Source organism: Gasterosteus aculeatus, chromosome 4 (assembly GCF_964276395.1).
Source record: "Gasterosteus aculeatus chromosome 4, fGasAcu3.hap1.1, whole genome shotgun sequence".
Lineage (NCBI taxonomy): Eukaryota > Metazoa > Chordata > Actinopteri > Perciformes > Gasterosteidae > Gasterosteus > Gasterosteus aculeatus.
This window is the reverse complement of record NC_135691.1, coordinates 16,626,389-16,644,224: the sequence shown is the minus strand read 5'-3', so window position 1 is coordinate 16,644,224 and position 17,836 is coordinate 16,626,389. Positions and strand designations below refer to the sequence as shown.

The 17,836-nt window shown below is 43.8% G+C and overlaps 3 protein-coding genes across 4 annotated transcripts in view; all 3 read left to right on the top strand.

Moving 5' to 3' along the window:
• The window catches only part of gabra2b (gamma-aminobutyric acid type A receptor subunit alpha2b), a 28,426-nt gene extending 24,776 nt beyond the window's left edge, over positions 1 to 3,650 (top strand). The window contains exon 10 of the mRNA XM_040172686.2: positions 679 to 3,650. Coding sequence (XP_040028620.2) covers positions 679 to 987 — 309 coding nt within the window. The 3' untranslated portion in view covers positions 988 to 3,650. The remainder of the gene's footprint in view (positions 1 to 678) is intronic.
• A 2,516-nt stretch (positions 3,651 to 6,166) lies between these two features.
• Positions 6,167 to 12,970, top strand: guf1 (GTP binding elongation factor GUF1). The gene is made up of 17 exons (XM_040172685.2): positions 6,167 to 6,989; positions 7,461 to 7,572; positions 7,914 to 8,062; positions 8,171 to 8,251; positions 8,352 to 8,429; positions 8,518 to 8,601; positions 8,693 to 8,757; positions 8,840 to 9,043; positions 9,446 to 9,585; positions 9,821 to 9,944; positions 10,562 to 10,694; positions 11,099 to 11,242; positions 11,327 to 11,460; positions 11,743 to 11,844; positions 12,401 to 12,520; positions 12,614 to 12,650; positions 12,746 to 12,970. Exons 1-17 carry the CDS (start codon positions 6,801 to 6,803, stop codon positions 12,878 to 12,880), a joined length of 2,031 nt encoding a protein of 676 aa, XP_040028619.2. The 5' UTR covers positions 6,167 to 6,800; the 3' UTR covers positions 12,881 to 12,970.
• A 1,257-nt stretch (positions 12,971 to 14,227) lies between these two features.
• Positions 14,228 to 17,836, top strand: part of pigg (phosphatidylinositol glycan anchor biosynthesis class G (EMM blood group)) — a 47,059-nt gene continuing 43,450 nt past the window's right edge. For both annotated transcript variants that reach the window (XM_040172684.2, XM_040172683.2), the window contains exons 1-2: positions 14,228 to 14,728; positions 14,820 to 15,025. In XM_040172684.2, coding sequence (XP_040028618.2) covers positions 14,575 to 14,728; positions 14,820 to 15,025 — 360 coding nt within the window. In that variant the 5' untranslated portion in view covers positions 14,228 to 14,574. The remainder of the gene's footprint in view (positions 14,729 to 14,819; positions 15,026 to 17,836) is intronic.

Sequence of the window (17,836 nt, the reverse complement as noted above, 5' to 3'; positions counted from 1 at the left end):
ACCAAAACATAGCACACATTCAAAACCCTCAGAATGTATTTTCTGGTGGACAAAGTTCATTTTCAGCGATAATGATGACAATAACATGAATGGAGCGTAATTTAGCAGTCTACAAAAATAGGCCTCCCGCTCTCACCCCCTCTCCTCCCATTTACCACACTAAACTAAACAATTCATCCTCATTGCAATACCCGACACCACGTGGCTCAATTACCGTGAATAACCAACAAAGGATGTGCTCGCACAAATGATATGTGTCTGCTACTTCAAAGATATATATGCAAAATTCAGTAACCTAACAGAATTTCAAAAATATGTTCTAAAACAGTTATTTATGTCGAAAAAAAGAGCCGTAAAATAAAAAACTTCAACTTCAAACTGCAATACTGCACATGCACGTCATTGGCATGTTCACCATGGGGCTGGAAATGCACCGTAGTCGATCAAACTCTTCTATATAAATCTTCTCGATCTTAACTCTTTCTCTGTGTGATCATGGTGTACGATGACCTACCGCATCTGTGGCCACACTGATTCTTTGCTTTGTTCAACCCAAACAAAGCAGTGGGACTGCGTAAGAATCGCCCAAGCGGTCAAGTTTCAAATATCCTGCGGGTGCCGGCCATTGCCTTTGTTTACGTGTGTTTTAAAGTCATGGCTCGCTGTGTTTTCACACAGAAAAAAGAAAGGGCGTCTGTCGGCAAGAAGAACAACGCCTACGCCGTAGCGGTGGCCAACTACGCGCCGAACATCACCAAGGACTCCGGCACGCTACCGACCATCGCCAAAGGCGGAGCTATGGATCCCAACAAGCAGCGGGCGGACGGCAAAGTCCCTGACAGCAAGAAGACGTTCAACAGCGTGAGCAAAATTGACCGGATGTCAAGGATTTTGTTTCCGGTTCTCTTTGGCAGCTTCAACCTGGTTTACTGGGCCACCTACTTAAGCAGAGAACCCATTATAAAGGACATGGTCCCCTCCACTTAGAGGCCAGCTTCGACGGGTTCTGGTCCGGGGACTAACAGACGAACCAAATACCTCCAGCAGCTCTGCACACATACCTTTGCAGAGTGACGTCCTGGATTGCGGTGTGATCCTCTATCTCCGCCTGTTTTCTACACCGTCTGCAGCACTTTTGAAAAGGTCGGCTTTTGTAAATGTGTGTGTACCTTTCTATTCATGGTGACATATGTGATTACTTTGATTAGAGTGCATATTTCCTTGACGGTTTGTTTCCAGTTACAGTATGGGGCCACTGTACATAGAAATCCAATGAAGAGCAAACACATGAACACGAACACACACATTTATTTAGGATTATTTCTAAAAGTGTTGAATTGTTCAGGTAACGCCCACTCCAGGCACTGTCGCTGTGTAAACGTTGTTTTCTTGTCTTTGACTGCAGATATGGGGCTGCAATCTCACTGACCTTAAGAATTATTGAAACACTCCAAGCCCGAAAAAATTAAACATAGGAAGCTGCAGCATTAGTGTGCTTGTGCATTAAATACTGTTTAGTTCTGATACAAGTTATTAACATTACAATGACGGAAGAAGCTGAACTCCAGATGCACACAGTGTGTGTCGAGGTAAAAGTCTCAGTTATGTCACGAATGCTTTATTTAGTCACACAGTCAGAAAGTGGTTTATATCCCGACATATGGAAAAGTTGATATTCAGAGTGTAATCTTTCTTTTGGGAAAAGAAAAACGACCGATGCAAAAATCTATTTTCACTGGAAACGATTAACATTTGAAAATGGAGGTTTAATCCGTGACCTGTAGAGGGCCCTAAGATCAGAGACACACAGCCCCAACTGAGCATTGTCTGATAATGTTTTTGCCCAACATATTAGCAAACAAAGTGCCTATTTAAGCAAACGAGAGACAGTAGCAGCATTATCATCACGTTGGACGGTGTTTCCCCCTTACAAATGTGCTCGCTCATCCTCGCTCTGTTTTGGTCTCCACCAACTCCTGAGTTCAGCCTTGTAGATGTTTGAATTCCTCACCAGCCAGCTAAATTGCTTGCTTAGCTTAATCTCAGTCTGCCACTAGATACAGTACAGTGCGGTTTAAGAACAATGTTCTGTAGCGCTTAAAATCCCAAACAATTGAGCCACGAGGGGCTGAGAAAGCAATCCGAGCAGCCAAGCTGGCGACTATTTTGTGTCTGTACGTCGGTCGGGGGGACGCCTCTCACAGTAGCATTGGCACATGCAGATTTTTTAAATGATTCTTTTGCCTATCAATAATACGAGTTTAGTAAACTGAAAACGTCTCTTAAAAAATACACTAAATTTAGAGATTGCAAATTTTGAAGAAAAGCATTTCAAACAATTTGCTGAATAAGCACACTAATATGAATTTCTTTTCATAATTACGTCTCTTTTATTCTATTCTGCACATTTATTTATTTGATCAAAATTAACCAACAAATGCGTTCATATACCAATGACTGGTTTACACATGTTTCTATTGCCCCCCCCTTCCTCCCATGATGGTGGAGGTAACTCTGTGTCTGTCTCTGTGCCGGAGCAAACTGGAGCACCAAGGCAGAATTAATCAGCACGTCTGCCATTACAAGTTTTAGGTTATTATTCATATCCAGTCTCTGGCTCATCACAACACATTTAATGATCCCACAAGCTATTTTGAACCAATTACAGATATGAGAGGGATAGGCCTGCAAACACCGGTCGGTCTGTGCCAGATGAACCGCGTGAATCATGTGTGGATGACGTCACGTTCCTCTGCCAGAAACTCTCCTATGTAACAAGCCTGAAGTGAGACTACCCAGCCAGGATTTGGGACGGATTTATTCTTTTTTTATTAATATCATGAAATTGTAGCTTCAACTCATATTTGTATGCAGATTGACTGCTGTTTACCCAGAACCTCTAGACCAGCTCAGAAGCCATAAACAGTCATCATGCGATCCATCGCCATCAGCGTCAATACAACAGGGACAACCAGTGATTCTACTTTATGAGCTTATTGTTGTATGCGTCTATTTTGAAGACCGAGTCGCTCCATTGGGCGACTGTGGGTGAGTGGGGAGCACGGTCGTCCTCCAATCAGAGGGTTGTGGGTTCGATCCCAGGCCCGGCTAACCCGCATGTCGTTGTGTCCTTGGGCAAGACACTTAACCCACCATTGCTCCTGTAGCTGCGACTACAGTGTGTGAATGGTAGTTACTGATGGCAGGTGTCACTGTGTATGGTTCTCCTGTCATCAGTGTATGAATGGGTGTGAATGGGTGAATGATGTCATGTAGTGTTAAAGCGCTTTGAGTGGTCAGAAGACTAGAAAAGCGCTATACAAGTACAGGCCATTTACCATTTTTACCATCCTCTATAAATATCATGTTCAGCCCCATATCAGTAGCCTTATACGGTTTGGAACTGTGTTATACCTTTTATAGGTAGGATTTTGCTTCACATTGATAGTTTAACTTAATTTCACTGTTGAATCAAAGTTTGCATGAAGATTTTTTTTATTTTATTATGTTGTTGGGCATCAATTGGTTTTTACTCCAATTTTTTTCAACATCCTGATAGAAATCTTAAACATTCCAGATAAAGTGATTGTTCACAAGGTGGATGCCTGATTCAGTGCACAGTTTCTAATAAAAAACACATATCATTTCAATTATTTAGGTCTTCATTGTGCCATGCTTTTAAACCACCGACTGACCGAGGCCACATTTTTTAAACTGATATTGATATTTGAGAGTTTTTTAAAACACACTGACCAATATCTGTAATATATTTAAACGCGCATTTGAATTCAATTGTCTTTGGTAAGTTAATAAGTGACACATACAGTTGAAAAGGGTAAATATGTACTAATAGAAACGTTGCTATTGTTTTCTTACAGACAATGACTTTGCAGACATTGCGTTATACGATTTGTGTTAATTAGCACACATTCCCTACTACATCTTAAAATTTGATAAAGTCAGGTTCAAAATTCCTCACATTACAGAGTCAAAGGTTTTACAGAGTGACTTCTGAATATGTGCTCACTTACGATCAGACAATACGTTCCTTGAAGAAAATCAGTTTTACACCTTGTATGTAGGAATAAAAGGTTGTACAACAACCCCCAGACACACACACATAAAAAACGTATATATAGGTAGTGCTACTGAAGTAATCTTCACTCTAATGGGAATCACTTTTATCCCTTCAAAGAAACGTGTAGTAACATTCCGTGCATTGCAGTGTTCAGACAGTTCCAGCTTCTCCCTTGAAACACAGATAACCACATCAATTCCCCACAGATCCCAGTCAGATCGCGTGGGACTGTGAGCGCGTGGCAGCTCGCCCGCCTCTTCATCAGGGAAGGACGCTGTCTCCCTGTCAGGCGATGCCCCGGAGCTGCCGGGGACCATGCAGCTCCAGCAGCTCCATCGCCTCCATCCACAGCCAGGGAAAAAAACGGTTCACCCGGAGCTCAGAGGCCGTGTGGCCTCAATCTGTAATACGGATGGATTGTGTGGTGTCTGGCGCGTGCACGTCTGGAGTATCTGCATAATTTAAGATCTTTCACAGAGTATTCAATGTCACATAGTGTTCCAAGGTGGTTGAGTTCAACCCTTAACGGTGGATTTGGGAAGAGAACATGCGATGGTTTCATGCTGGCTTCAATTGAGACGGTGATTAAAGATCTGAGATCTAAATTAGATTTATTTGACTGCAGAACGTAATTACGCAACAGCTGTGCCAAATCGTGAATGTGCAATCCATATTCATAATTTGGACCACAGTCTTATTTTAAGAAACTTGTTCTTGAATGTTGTGTAGAATAAGCAACAGCAGAAAAAAAAACGTTATTGAAATGACATTGTTGAGCTTAAATGTAACACCATTGAAAAAAGACCACAACCTCAAGATGCCACGCTAAAGCAAATACACAAGGTGAAATGTGGCTGATGCTGCCATGGCAACACGGTGGCCGCGGCCTAATGTGGTGAGCTGTGACTGAGAGAAGGACCACAAGTGAGAAAAGACACCAGCTTCAGCTCTTTTCCTCAAACCCGCATAAACCCAATTAATATGAATGTATGTGTCTGTGTGTGTCTGTGTGTGTGTGTGTGTGTGTGTGTGTGTGTGTAAGAAAGAAGACAGAGTCAAATATCAGGTCCTTGTTAATATCATGAGCTCCTCCTGTAGTTGTCAAAACATCTGATGCAAAAAGAAAATGTGTCCTTTGATGAATCTTATCCTGATTGATTTTGAGGCAAACTATAAATTACTTGATTTCTTTGCCTTCTTGAAAAAGACATCCAAATTAGAGTTTAATTGTTCATTACCCAGAGAGGTCTAAATTCATTCCGACCTAACAAACCTCTTCAGATACTTTGACCTGCCATAGCAGGAAAAGCTCAGGTGTAGTAACATCTTCTTTAGTTAGAAACTGGGATTTTCCTGTGGTTTAGTATAGATATAAATAGTGGACTGTTAAACCATTTCAAAAGCTATTTGTGATAATGCCTATCGTTAACGAATAGCTTGGAGTCACATAGCTGAGCTACTGAGCCAAGCACAGGTCATTTGACAGCACATCCTGCTGTTTTCAACACAGAATTCTAATCTCCAAGCTGATCTTGAACACATTTTGGCATTATTGAAAAAAAATGTTTTGTTATGAGGATGATTTAACTAATATTATGTTCTTTTGATTATGTTTAATATTTTCACATATCATAACACGCTTGTTTATCCTGCATCAACATGAAGCAGTCTGTTTTGGGCTGCCGTCTTAGTTTGGTTTAAAAAACTGATGAGAGAGGGGGAGACAGAATTACACCTCGGTACCGTAGGAGATGTGAGATATAAGGGCTACCGAGCAATCTGGTATGTCTCCTGAGCAGGAGGAACGTATGTAGGCGGTGGTGATCTGTGATATTATTTATGAACGGTCCGTGTTATCTTTAAGAGAAACAGAGGGCTTAGGTGCGTGAATGGTAGTGTAAAGATTTCAAATGAAAGAGAAAAGGACACAAGGACGAGGAGAGGATAGAGGCTTATTATCTCTGGCTGCGCGAAGAAGGGAAGCGGTCCTCTATTCTTGTGAGAGAGGTAGCTTCGTTGCCATAGCAACTGATATCCATTTTATCCCTCATCTGATATATTGAGTAGGCGGGACTTCCGAATGTTTAAGCATACTCGAAGAGTAACAGTATGTCAAGACAGTAATCCTCCTTTAACTCATTTAAGTGTTGTTTTCAAGTGGGATATTATTCCAAATGTAGTCCTTAGATTGACAAAGCCTAAAACCACACCACACCGTAAGTAACCACAGGATGCAGTAATGCATTGTCATATTAGCATTTAAACACAGAAATCAATTATAGAGAGATTTAACAGTTTATTGAAACTGAAACAGGTCATTAGGAATATATTTTTGGAAGACAAACGGGTTGCACTCTTGCTCTGCATAAAACAAAACGGAAGTTCTAGTAGGAGCTCCTCTAGCTTTTTTTTACTGTCTCCGTTAGAAGAAATAAACAGCATTTCCCAGAAGGCTATGCGGGTGAACGTCACCTAAAATGTCAGCACCCTAGGAACTCACGCACCGGGGTTATCACAATACCACTTGCTTTAAAAATAGGTTCGCTTTATGGTCATGAAAGTCCACTAATGGTCCATCATTGTGGTAACAGCCAACATTTCATTAATGACGATGCCGAAACATTCAACACACCACCGCTAGCTAGCTAATGACAGCTAGGATAAGCTATGTATGCTAACGTTACATGCTGGCGGGTCGGTGACTTAACGTTAGCTTAACGAAATGTCGTTTTCTCTGGCGAAGCGGTGGTGTGAAACGCCACTAATGAGACGCGTCTTGCAGTTCAAAATATGCAGGAGGAAAATACAAAGCTATAACAACATGACCTACTCAGTGTTAAGACACCGCTGGATGAAACGGCTGCCCGTGTTCTCCGGCGGCTTCAAGGCGGTCAGCACGCAAATCGACAAGGTAACTAACAGCAGACAGCACAACGGTGATCATGTTAACTACAAGGATTATGGTCCTTGTATACAGCTGGAGACAGTGGTGCCTACTGGAATGTTTACTTAAGTGCTGTAGGTCTGCCACTTTAATTATTTAAAGGACTTTAATGCAGCGTTTTATGTTACGTATCACAGGCAAACATTTCTTACTCCACTGCAATTATCCAAAAGCATTAGTCGGATCAATTTATTCCCTTATGTAAAACAGATATAACATGTTTAATGTTGTATGCTTCTCACAACACTTAAATACTATTACTGATGTTTCAATGCAGAAATTTTACTTGTAGTGGAGCATTTTTTCACAGTGCGAACGTGAGAGATAATTGATCTGTTTAAAATATTGCCATTCATTTCAAATGGATTACTGCAGCACTAAGCAGTCCTTCGGTGACTGTCCCAGTAATCTGCAGGCTTCTCTCCTTGTGCCTTTAAGGACACTCTTGACCTGTCTAAGTTCCCAGTGGACAGAATCAGGAACTTCTCCATCATTGCTCATATTGACCATGGAAAGAGCACTTTGGCTGACAGACTGCTGGAGATCACCGGTATGTCTCCTTACGATAAGTGCATATCAGTTTTTCTTTTTTTTTTATCCGTTTGGCATTTTACAAGATCAACTTTTTTCCAAATCATTTTTATGATTTTAAACCGTTTAGGGTAGGAGAACACATCTGCGTTTAGGCCTTAGCGCATGTAATTGGATTGTTGTGCTCCCGTCACTAATGAGCATGATCATCATTGTGATGTGGAAGTGGTTGTTGATGACGTTACCATTTGAGCATGCTTCTCTCTCTCTCTCTCTCTCTCTCTCTCTCTCTCTCTCTCCCCCCAGTAAATAGATTCAAGTTGAGGTATTGTGTTACTAATGGGTGTCATTGATAAACAGGCGCCATAGCAAAGACGGCGAAGAACAAGCAGGTGTTGGACAAGCTTCAGGTGGAGCGGGAGAGAGGGATAACAGTGAAGGCTCAGACGGCCTCGTTGATTTATAGCCACGAGGGGCAGCAGTACCTCCTGAACCTCATCGACACGCCGGTGAGAGATCAGCCGGTTGGGATTTGTATTATTATTTCACGGATTGGTTGTTCATAAAGGGAGATAAATAATTGCATTTCACCCCTTTTGTCTTCCTGCCGTCTGCAGGGTCATGTTGACTTCAGTTATGAAGTGTCCCGATCAATTTCGGCCTGCCAAGGAGTCCTGCTGATCGTCGACGCCAATCAGGTATTAAACCAGATTCCAGTCTGTCGGTCGGTTTTCTCTTGTGAATCGTTTTGGACGTTAATGGCTCTGTTCAACGATTATTTTCCCTTGTCACGTGAAGGGGATTCAAGCACAGACAGTGGCCAACTTCTACCTGGCCTTTGAAGCTCAGCTGGCGATCATCCCCGTCATCAACAAGGTGCGCCGGAGGCCACTTGTTTTTTGATTTAATCTTTCTGCTTGAGTGGTGTTCAGCACGTCGCTCTAATTTGACATTTCTCCTTCAGATCGATTTGAAAAATGCTGATCCAGACAGGGTGGAGGCGCAGATCGAAAAGGTGTTTGATATTCCTCGTGAAGAATGCATTAGGGTGAGTAGGCGCACATGAACACTGCTTTTTAGTTTGCAGGATTCCTTTTCTGAGAAACACACTGAATTAGTTTACTTTGCCTTTGTTGCAGATTTCAGCTAAACTCGGGACAAACGTCGAGGCGGTTCTCCAGGCCGTTGTGAACAGAGTTCCCCGGTAAGAAGGTTAAAGTGCTTCCCCCACATGAAACATGGTCGACACACAAAAGTGAAGCATCCTCTTTTCTCCGTATCCTCAGGCCCGTGGCGAGCATCGATGACCCGTTTAAAGCCCTGGTCTTTGACTCCAATTTCGATCACTACAGAGGAGTGGTGGCCAACATCGCCGTGTTAGGAGGTCGGGTTAGAAAAGGCGACAGGATCGTGTCAGCACATCTTGGCAAAAGCTACGAGGTCAACGAGCTGGGCCTCCTCCGGCCAGATGAGCACCCGACACAGAAGCTGTACGCGTCCTCGTCCTCGTCCCTCCGGTTGTCTCATCCGTTACAGCGGATGTGCAGTAAAAACGACCTGCTACTGTTTTAACACTTGAGTTTATTCATTTCGGTCGTACTTTAGGAAGTTGGAGGTTAATTACAGGGAATGTTTTTTTTTAGGTTTTCATGTGCTAATGGTACAAAGGTATTTTGATTTGGAAAGGAATCGCCTGAGTCTTAGTTCCATATCTTCTGACGGTCGTTTGGAGCAAAAGACTGTATGAACTCAACAGGCAGCGATCCGGTCTGTGTGAAGTATGTTAATTATTGAAAAAAAGAGGACAGTCATTTAGCAAAGGTGCAACAGGCTCATTTAAAAAAAAAAAATGGTTTACATTGCTTTTGTGTAACTCGTATGCTGTTGTGTAGGTTCGCAGGGCAAGTGGGCTACATCATAGCCGGGATGAAGGATGTGAAGGAGGCCCAGATCGGGGACACACTCTACCTGCAGGATCACCCGGTGGAAGCTCTCCCAGGGTTTAAACCCGCCAAAGCCATGGTGTTTGCTGGTAAGACGCTTTGTCAGCCCTCCTCCTGCTGTCAGAAACAACATCTCTGTGGAATGATGCCGTTCTTTCAAACTCCACATACATTCCCTCAATAACTCAATACGTCACAAAATGATAAATATCCCAGGATTAGTAGACGCGCACAGCTGGTACAGTAAGGGCACTTGGTGCTTATCGAGGCCTTTTTTTCGCTGATGGAGTGCATTCTTCTGGGTTTTTATTCCCCGCCCCTCAGGCATGTATCCGATGGACCAGTCGGATTACGCGGGGCTTCGCAGCGCCATCGAGCGACTGACCCTGAACGACTCAAGTGTCACCGTGCAGAGAGACAGCAGCATGGCCCTGGGAGCGGGCTGGAGGTGAGGACGACGGCTTTGAATTGGAAGGACACCACAGAGGAGTGGCTCACTACGTTTAACGTGAATGCCAGAGGGAAAGGAAATTGTGGACATCGAGGAGTACAACCGCGACGGCTTTGACCTGCTTCGCGAGTCATGCCGTTTAGTTTTTTTCTTATTATTTATTATTCTTATTATTTTTTTTTAATAGCACAACACAAGGGAGCAGCGTGAAAATAAACTAATGACACAGCACAACTCGAGCTGGAGAACTGGAGACCAATCCAACTTACTCCAAAGAGGAAGAAAAACAAGAGCAGCAGCCATACCACAAGGAAACGGGCAATAGTGTTTGGCTTTGATTCCCTCAGTGTATTCTATAGTTTGTTTTTCAACTGATGTGACGTTGCAGAAGACTTTTCTCCCCGGACAACATACGATATAATTGATAGGGAAATAAACAACTGGCCTCAAGCTAAGTGCACATTTATTTATCATCCCAGGTTGTATTAGGCCAGATGATGGAGATACATCTTTCAGAAGTTTAAACTCTTTCCAGCCCGACTCTCTGTAGACAAATACATGAATATCCGTTATGAAGCCGCGGTTGACCTGCGATCCTCCCTGTGCCCCGGCAGGCTCGGCTTCCTGGGACTCCTCCACATGGAGGTGTTCAATCAGCGGCTGGAGCAGGAATACAACGCCTCCGTTATAGTGACGGCGCCCACTGTGCCCTACAAGGCCGTCCTCTCCTCAGCCAAACTCATCAAGGTAAGAGTCCTGCTCACAGGCCCGCTGGTCCCGCCGTGCAGGACGGCTCGTTCTGAGCTGTCAGCAAAAAGAAAGTGTGAGCTTGTTAGATGACGTACGGGAGAAACTTGAGAGGACAATTGAAATGTTGGTTTGCAACACGCACGCATGTTGTGTCCAGGTTTCCTTGGCAACAACCTTCTCTTCCTTAAAATACATTAAGTTAGGACACAAGATTATTATTTAAATACAAATGAAGACACTACATTGTGGGGAGGATGGTTAATGGAATAAATGAGCTACAATAAAAGGTTTTAGGTACTAGTTACTTTTACAGTAATATTTCATGTCAGTGTTAAGTGTCGTCTTTTCAAACGATCCAAGGCTTCTTTCTGACGCTCGGATGTCGCGTGTTGTCGCTGCAGGAACATGGCCGTGAGGAGATCACCATCGTGAACCCCGCTCAGTTCCCGGACAGGTCGGTTGTGTCCGAGTATTTGGAGCCGATGGTGCTGGGGACCATTCTCGCTCCAGACAGTTACACCAGCAAGATCATGTCTCTCTGCTTGGTAAGAGGAAAGAAACGGGCAAATCGGTTTCATAAGTGAAAGTAGCGCTTCTTGGTTTGCTGACTCTAAATTGTGTTGTTAAAGACTCGCAGAGGGATTCAGAAGAACATGGTGTACATAGACGAACAGCGAGTCATGATGAAGTACCTCTTCCCTCTAAATGAGATCGTGGTGGATTTCTACGACCTTCTCAAATCTCTGTCTTCCGGATATGCCAGGTAAAACTGGTTCCCCTCTCCGCCGAAGGACGTCTGACTAAGAAAAAAAAACTGATCACATCAGATTTAATTGTGGAGGATTTATTATTACTAACAAGATGCTTTAACATGATGCAACATAAAAAGCCACAGTTTAAATCTTGTGGCATGTCACATCACACAACATTTTAAATGAGTAAATGAGCCATATTCTCATTTTATTAAACCACTTGCTGCGACTCCGGGTTAAGCATTGCGTAGACTCAGCAGACCGTCCCTCTGACTTTGTTTTATCTCCCCCAGCTTTGACTATGAGAATGCAGGCTACCAGGCTGCTGATTTGATCAAGATGAATATTCTGCTGAATGGGCAGCCCGTGGAAGAACTCATCACCATTGTACACCGGTAAGAGTTTATTTGAAGTCACAACTCGTTTTATTATAAACAAAATATCATATAATTTGGCTACAAACTTCCCGGCTTGTCTTTGGAGGTGTACCTCTGATGCTGCTTGGGGGGCTCTTCCTCCCATTCCCTCTGACCCCCCCCCCCCCCCCCCACCCCCATAGCTGCATTATACTCACTGGCAATTTTTGGCGAGTCGACCTAATTTCAATGTTATACGGCCCTTCATTATTATAGCAATTCCTCTGAGCCTATGAAGCATGAAATGTATTCGAGACCCAGGATCACCTTAAAGGCCTCTTGGCAGCCGGTGTTGACATTATCTTTTGCGGTGACTTTACACAGCGGACAAGGACTTTGTTCCATTTGTCACAAGGACAGTGGAGAAACGCCGCAGGCGGGAGGCGATGACCCGCTCCAAATCTGTGTTTAATGTGCTTAACCACCAAAGCCAGCCCAGGCCGCGCAAATTGAAGGGCGCCACGCTTCTCCGCCGATCGGCCGCCCCACGACCCCCTTTGCTGGCGGCCTTCTGATTGGTGCGTTTTGCCTACAGGGGCCGCGCGTACAGCGCAGGGAAAGCCATGTGCGAGCGACTCAAAGACTCCATACCCCGGCAGATGTTTGAGGTCGCTGTACAGGCAGCCATTGGAAGTAAGGTCATCGCCAGGGAAACGTGAGTGAGCACCATTGATTGTATTTGTGTGTGAAATATGCTGAACGGATTTAGTTTCCTTAAAAGACCCGCTAATGTTTTTTTCTTTTTCAGTATCAAGGCATTTAGAAAAAATGTCCTCGCTAAATGTGTGAGTAAAGGTTTTTCTCAGCTTAATAGTTGCAGGATGTGCCGATGCAGCACAAACACTGTGAATTCTACGTGCGTTTGTTTTTGTCTCGGCAGTACGGAGGTGACATAACACGGAAGATGAAGCTGCTGAAGAAACAGGCCGAGGGTAAAAAGAAGATGCGGCGCATCGGCAACGTGGAAGTTCCCAAAGACGCCTTCATCAATGTGCTGAAGAGGAAAGACAAATAGACCCCAATAATAGGATTGTATAGAAATGTAATTATCGTATTTATATGAGAACGGCTAGATGTGCTCTGAATAAAGTGCTCTTTGATTCTACAATGCTGTTATTGTGCTGATTTGCACAACGAGCGTCACTTCTGCCTCTCTGACGTTTATCTGATGATTTGTCAGAAGAGGTAGTTCATGCTTTATTAATAAAGCTAATCCTCGGACAGGGATATGATAACACATTTGGCGTTTTATCATGAAGTAGGCAGTTATTTCATAAAACAGAAGTTGTTTTTTATAGAATGGAGACAGTTTAGATAGCCGACCGGAGGCTCATGAGTCAATCAATTGATAGATGCTGTAATTGGTTGATTATTTAGGTCCTTTTTAAACTGCTGGTCATACAAAATATGCAGGTTTGAACATTTAGCCGACAGACACAAGCAGCTGAAGCTAATTTGTGAATTCATTTTGTATATGACCAACCTGCTCTGGTTTCCACGAGAGATGATTTGGGTTAACCTCTACTACAATAAATGTACTATGAATAAGAGATGTCCCCAAACAAGATGTGCTGTGTGGGTCTGTGAAGCAGTGCCCCCAGTAGATGGCAGCATCCGCTCAAACCCACAAAGATTCAGAAGGAAGGACAGCGTGTGTCTCTGTGTGTCTTGTGTCTTTGTGTCTCCCCCTGTCCCTCATGCCTCAGCTTCCTATGAAAAAGTGCAGGCGTTTACAAAGCTCTGCTGAGTAACTCAAAGAGGCTCAAAATAGCCACTTCAATTAAAAATCTATACAGTTGAACACCTCTTTCCTCATTCGAATTGACAGCCGCACACGATTCAATAAACACCTCACCTCAGATATCCCTCATCCACGCACTTCTTCACTTTTATTCAGGATCCTTGTAACTGCCTTGGATGGCCGTTCCTCTGTAGTTCTGGTGTCATTGTTTCGTCAATTGTATTTTTGCTATTCTTCTCTGTTGGAGAAAGGATAATCTTAATTTACCTGCCATGACTAATCAAACTGAGCATTTTAGGCTTATTCATAGTGCTTTCAGATGAATATCTAAGATTCCACAGCTGTTTAAATACAGACTGTATTGACAAAACCCTCCAGTTTGATAATCAAACACTTTTTGCAGTTCCTAACAAAAGTCCCCAAAATGTAAAAATCAGCAGGAATTGTATTATTTTTTTATTATGTATTTTTTATTGTTACTCTTTTTTTTAACAAAATATATTGATATCTCTATTATGGCTCTTTGACTGTGTCAACGAGCACAAAACGTATTATTTAAACATTATTATATTATTACATTATATGTATTCTACTGATGGCAGCTGAGGTTACGCCGTTGGACAAAAGGCGTTTCGGTCTTGTTTGGTTCTACGCGGTACCCGTAGTTGCTCTGGTCAATGCGGAAGCTGCGCTGAAAGGATACAGCTCGAATCGCTGTTACTGTTTGTATTCGCAACTACAGCCACACACATTAATATATACGCATTTGAATTCATGGCGACAACGTGGCGTTTGTAATAACATGTGTCGTTTGACAGTGCGTCCATGTCAAATTGGATGTCATGGCTTTGTATCTTCTCTACTTTGGTAAACTGAGTAGCGAGCGTAGCGTCGGTCGCTAGCTAGCAAGTTATCCTACAAACACACTCGTCCTTTTTTTTTTTTTAAGTGTCCCACCGAGCGGCAAAATGAAAGTGCGCTCGTCTGTTTTCGCCTCGTTCATTTTAATACTTGAAGCGGTCGGCGTTGCCCTCTTCCTGCGGGGATTTTTCCCAGTACCCCTCAAGTCTTCCCTCTCCTCCAAGAGCAAGCTGTCCGATCTGCCTGCGGAGCCGCTGGCAGGTGAGCTCACATGACCTTTAACCCGCGCGCTCTGCGCGAGAGAAACATGTCCTAACTTAAAACAAAAAAATCTGCCTCCCTTCGCTCACAGGAAGCTCTCCCAACTCCTCCCGGCTCCCCCAGCCCCTTTTTAAAAGGGTGGTAATAATGCTGGTGGACGCCCTGCGGGAGGACTTCGTGTTTGGACCCAACGGACGCAGTTACATGCCCTACACGAGGCACCTGGTGGAGAGAGGCTCCTCCCACAGCTTCGTGGCCAAGGCCAGACCCCCCACGGTCACCATGCCCAGGATCAAGGTACTCCCCACTGTGCTACGGTGTCACTAGAGGTGAGAAGGTGCAGCTCCACCTGCGCTGAGGGAAGGTTTGCTTTTCTGAAGTTGCAAAGTGGGAAGAGTGCAAAGATGTAGAAGAAGCCTCAGGTAACAATGAGGTCATCCCACTCGTGGCGTGAGTCTGTTAGAGATGCGTTTACCTGTTTATTATGTTGTCATGTGTATTTGTATTTCTGTCATAAAAGGACCAAAGCCAACATGTGTCTGGACCCCCCCCTCCCCCGCTCCCCCTCCCCTGCCCGGCGCCGTCAGCTGTTCCTACTGACGATGTGCATCTCTAAAATCTGGTCTCAAATATATTTTTTGTCTTATCAAAAAGGAAACTTAATCTTCCAAACCGCACATGACGTGTTGTCTGCAGGTCATTGTTCAGGTACACTTCTAGTATATGCGGCTCAGTCTGACGTGACACCCTGCAGTAACATTAGGGAGGTGTTGGAGGTGTTGATGCGACTGAAGGATAATTTTCTCAGTTTGTACAAATATATAAATGACTTCCTGAGTATTTCATGCCTGGATGAAGTAGTGACAGAGAGATGAAGAGAAGCACGCAGCAAAGCTCCCCACAGGAAGGGAAAAACTCCTGCTATTGATTTTTTGTTTTTGTATTTTTAAATCCTGCAATGAATTTGTTACCCTGGAATATGTTGAGTTTAACATTGTTGCTAAACTAGTAATGTCAGATTAAATCAATAATAGATTTGTAATAATCTTATTTGCATGTGAAAGTAGTGACTTAGTGACTACGAAATAATCAAACTAAACGTAAATGTTGTAGTGAAAAAAGTGCTGAACCTTTTGGGCTTATTCCACAGGGTATAAGAGGTTGTACTACTTACTGTACTTCGTTCTGGTTTTGGACTGTTGGTTGGACAAAAGAAAAAATGTAGGTTTTCTATTTGGACTCTGGAAGTTCATGGCTCATACCGAGTCAAACGGCAAAGAAATATTTAAATCCCTTTATTGCCAATATTTAATCCAGCCCATCAGAAGAGCTTTAAGAATACCCGTAATCCTTATTAATTAATCAGTCTCATTGATTAAGTGATCATGAGCCTGAGACCTGAGCCAAAAAAAAAATCCTTGTGAGCCCAGAATAATCATTTTGAGACCCAGTTTCCAGCCTGAAACCGCAAACAAAAGAAGGGCGAACACCCTTTGTCACAGTGACAGTGTCACGGGAGCAGAGCCAGGAGGGCCACGTCTCGCTCGCCGCATGACAGCCGCTTGTGCTGATACTGAGATTGTGGGCAGACTGTGTGAGAGAGGGGGGGAGGGGGGCCGGGGGGGGGTCAGCGTGTTGTGTCAATGCTGCCAAAGAGATTTTTGCAACCAAGAGTGATGTACCCGGATCAGCTCGGGAGGGAGGGCAGCACCGAGGCACCCAACTGAACTTGTCAGGAGTGTGTGTGTGTGTGTGTGTGTGTGTGTGTGTTGCTGACAGTGTCAAGCTGTTTTAATGAGTTTTGGAGTCAAAATAAACCTGCAGCCTACACAGAGTGCCTCCTCGTCGGTGTCTGAGTAACATGGTCAGACAGGTGTAGGGGGGGAGGACCACGACAGGGCAGACTCATCAGCTCTCAGGTCAGCTGTAGGAGGATGGCGGAGTCGAGCACAGTGCACAGGATAAGTGTCGGAGACCCGTCGGAGCGTGGTGCCGTGTGGGGGATTTCACTATGCACTTTCATTATCTAGCTGACAAAATCACTAATGACAAAGGCCATCATAAGAGCTGCTAATTTAAATATTAATGATTAAGTGGACAACAAAGGTTTCAACTATCTAATGCGGCAGATTAGATTGGTTTTAATCAATTCTCTTTTTATGTCCATAAGTTGTCCCAAAATATGAAAAAGCCAATAACAATAGTTAAAGCTCAGCTTAACGAATGAGCTTATTTTGCCTCAGCAACAGAGTTCTGTCCCAGGAGGTTCAAGGCTGGTTCATTGTTTTTGAAAAACAAATCTACTTGTCATGTTTATGTTGGCTCTGTCTATCTCAGGGAGAAGAAAAATCCTGGAAATGTGGAAATAATTTTGTGTAATAGCTAAGAAAGTGACGACTTTATTCATGATTCAATTGATTTGGTTGGTAATCCACCAGCTAATTGTTTCAGCTCAAGTCCATACATGTGCCACGGTGTTGTGGGTGGTTGCTTATTGTACAAGATATTTGTTTTGTTAATATCAAAAAGACGAGTATTAAGTCCTCATCTTGAGTGTTGTAACTCGTGCATTGACCTTTGATTGTTGCGCCCTGTGACGCACCAGTAGAGGGCAGTACAGGCCAGCTGCCATTCACTGGTCACCATCACTGCAATGCACCCAATTAACTGGTTCCCACAGCTGGCTAACACCCCTCGCACTGAACTGACCATGTTGGATGGACCTTGTAGGGCACATATGTCAGAGTCAAGGCCCGCGGGCCACATCCGGCCCGCGAGAAGGTTTTTTACGGCCCCTGGGATGATCTTGATTTATTATTAGAACCGGCCCGCAGACCGCAGCAAGCCGGCAGCCCGCAGATCTTTTACACGCACCAATACTACATTTCCCACAATGCAACGGTGACGCACCGAGCAGTAGGCTGCTTCATTTCAATATTTATTGGCACAGCAGTTGTCAGCATCACAGTAAAATTAACTTTCAGATACCCATCAAAAATGGCAAAACGGAAGGTGGACACTGAGAACCGGGGGTTTCAAACAAGGTGGGAGTCGGAGTATTTGTTCACGGAGGTAGCTGGAAAACCTGTGTGTCTTCTGTGTGGAGAA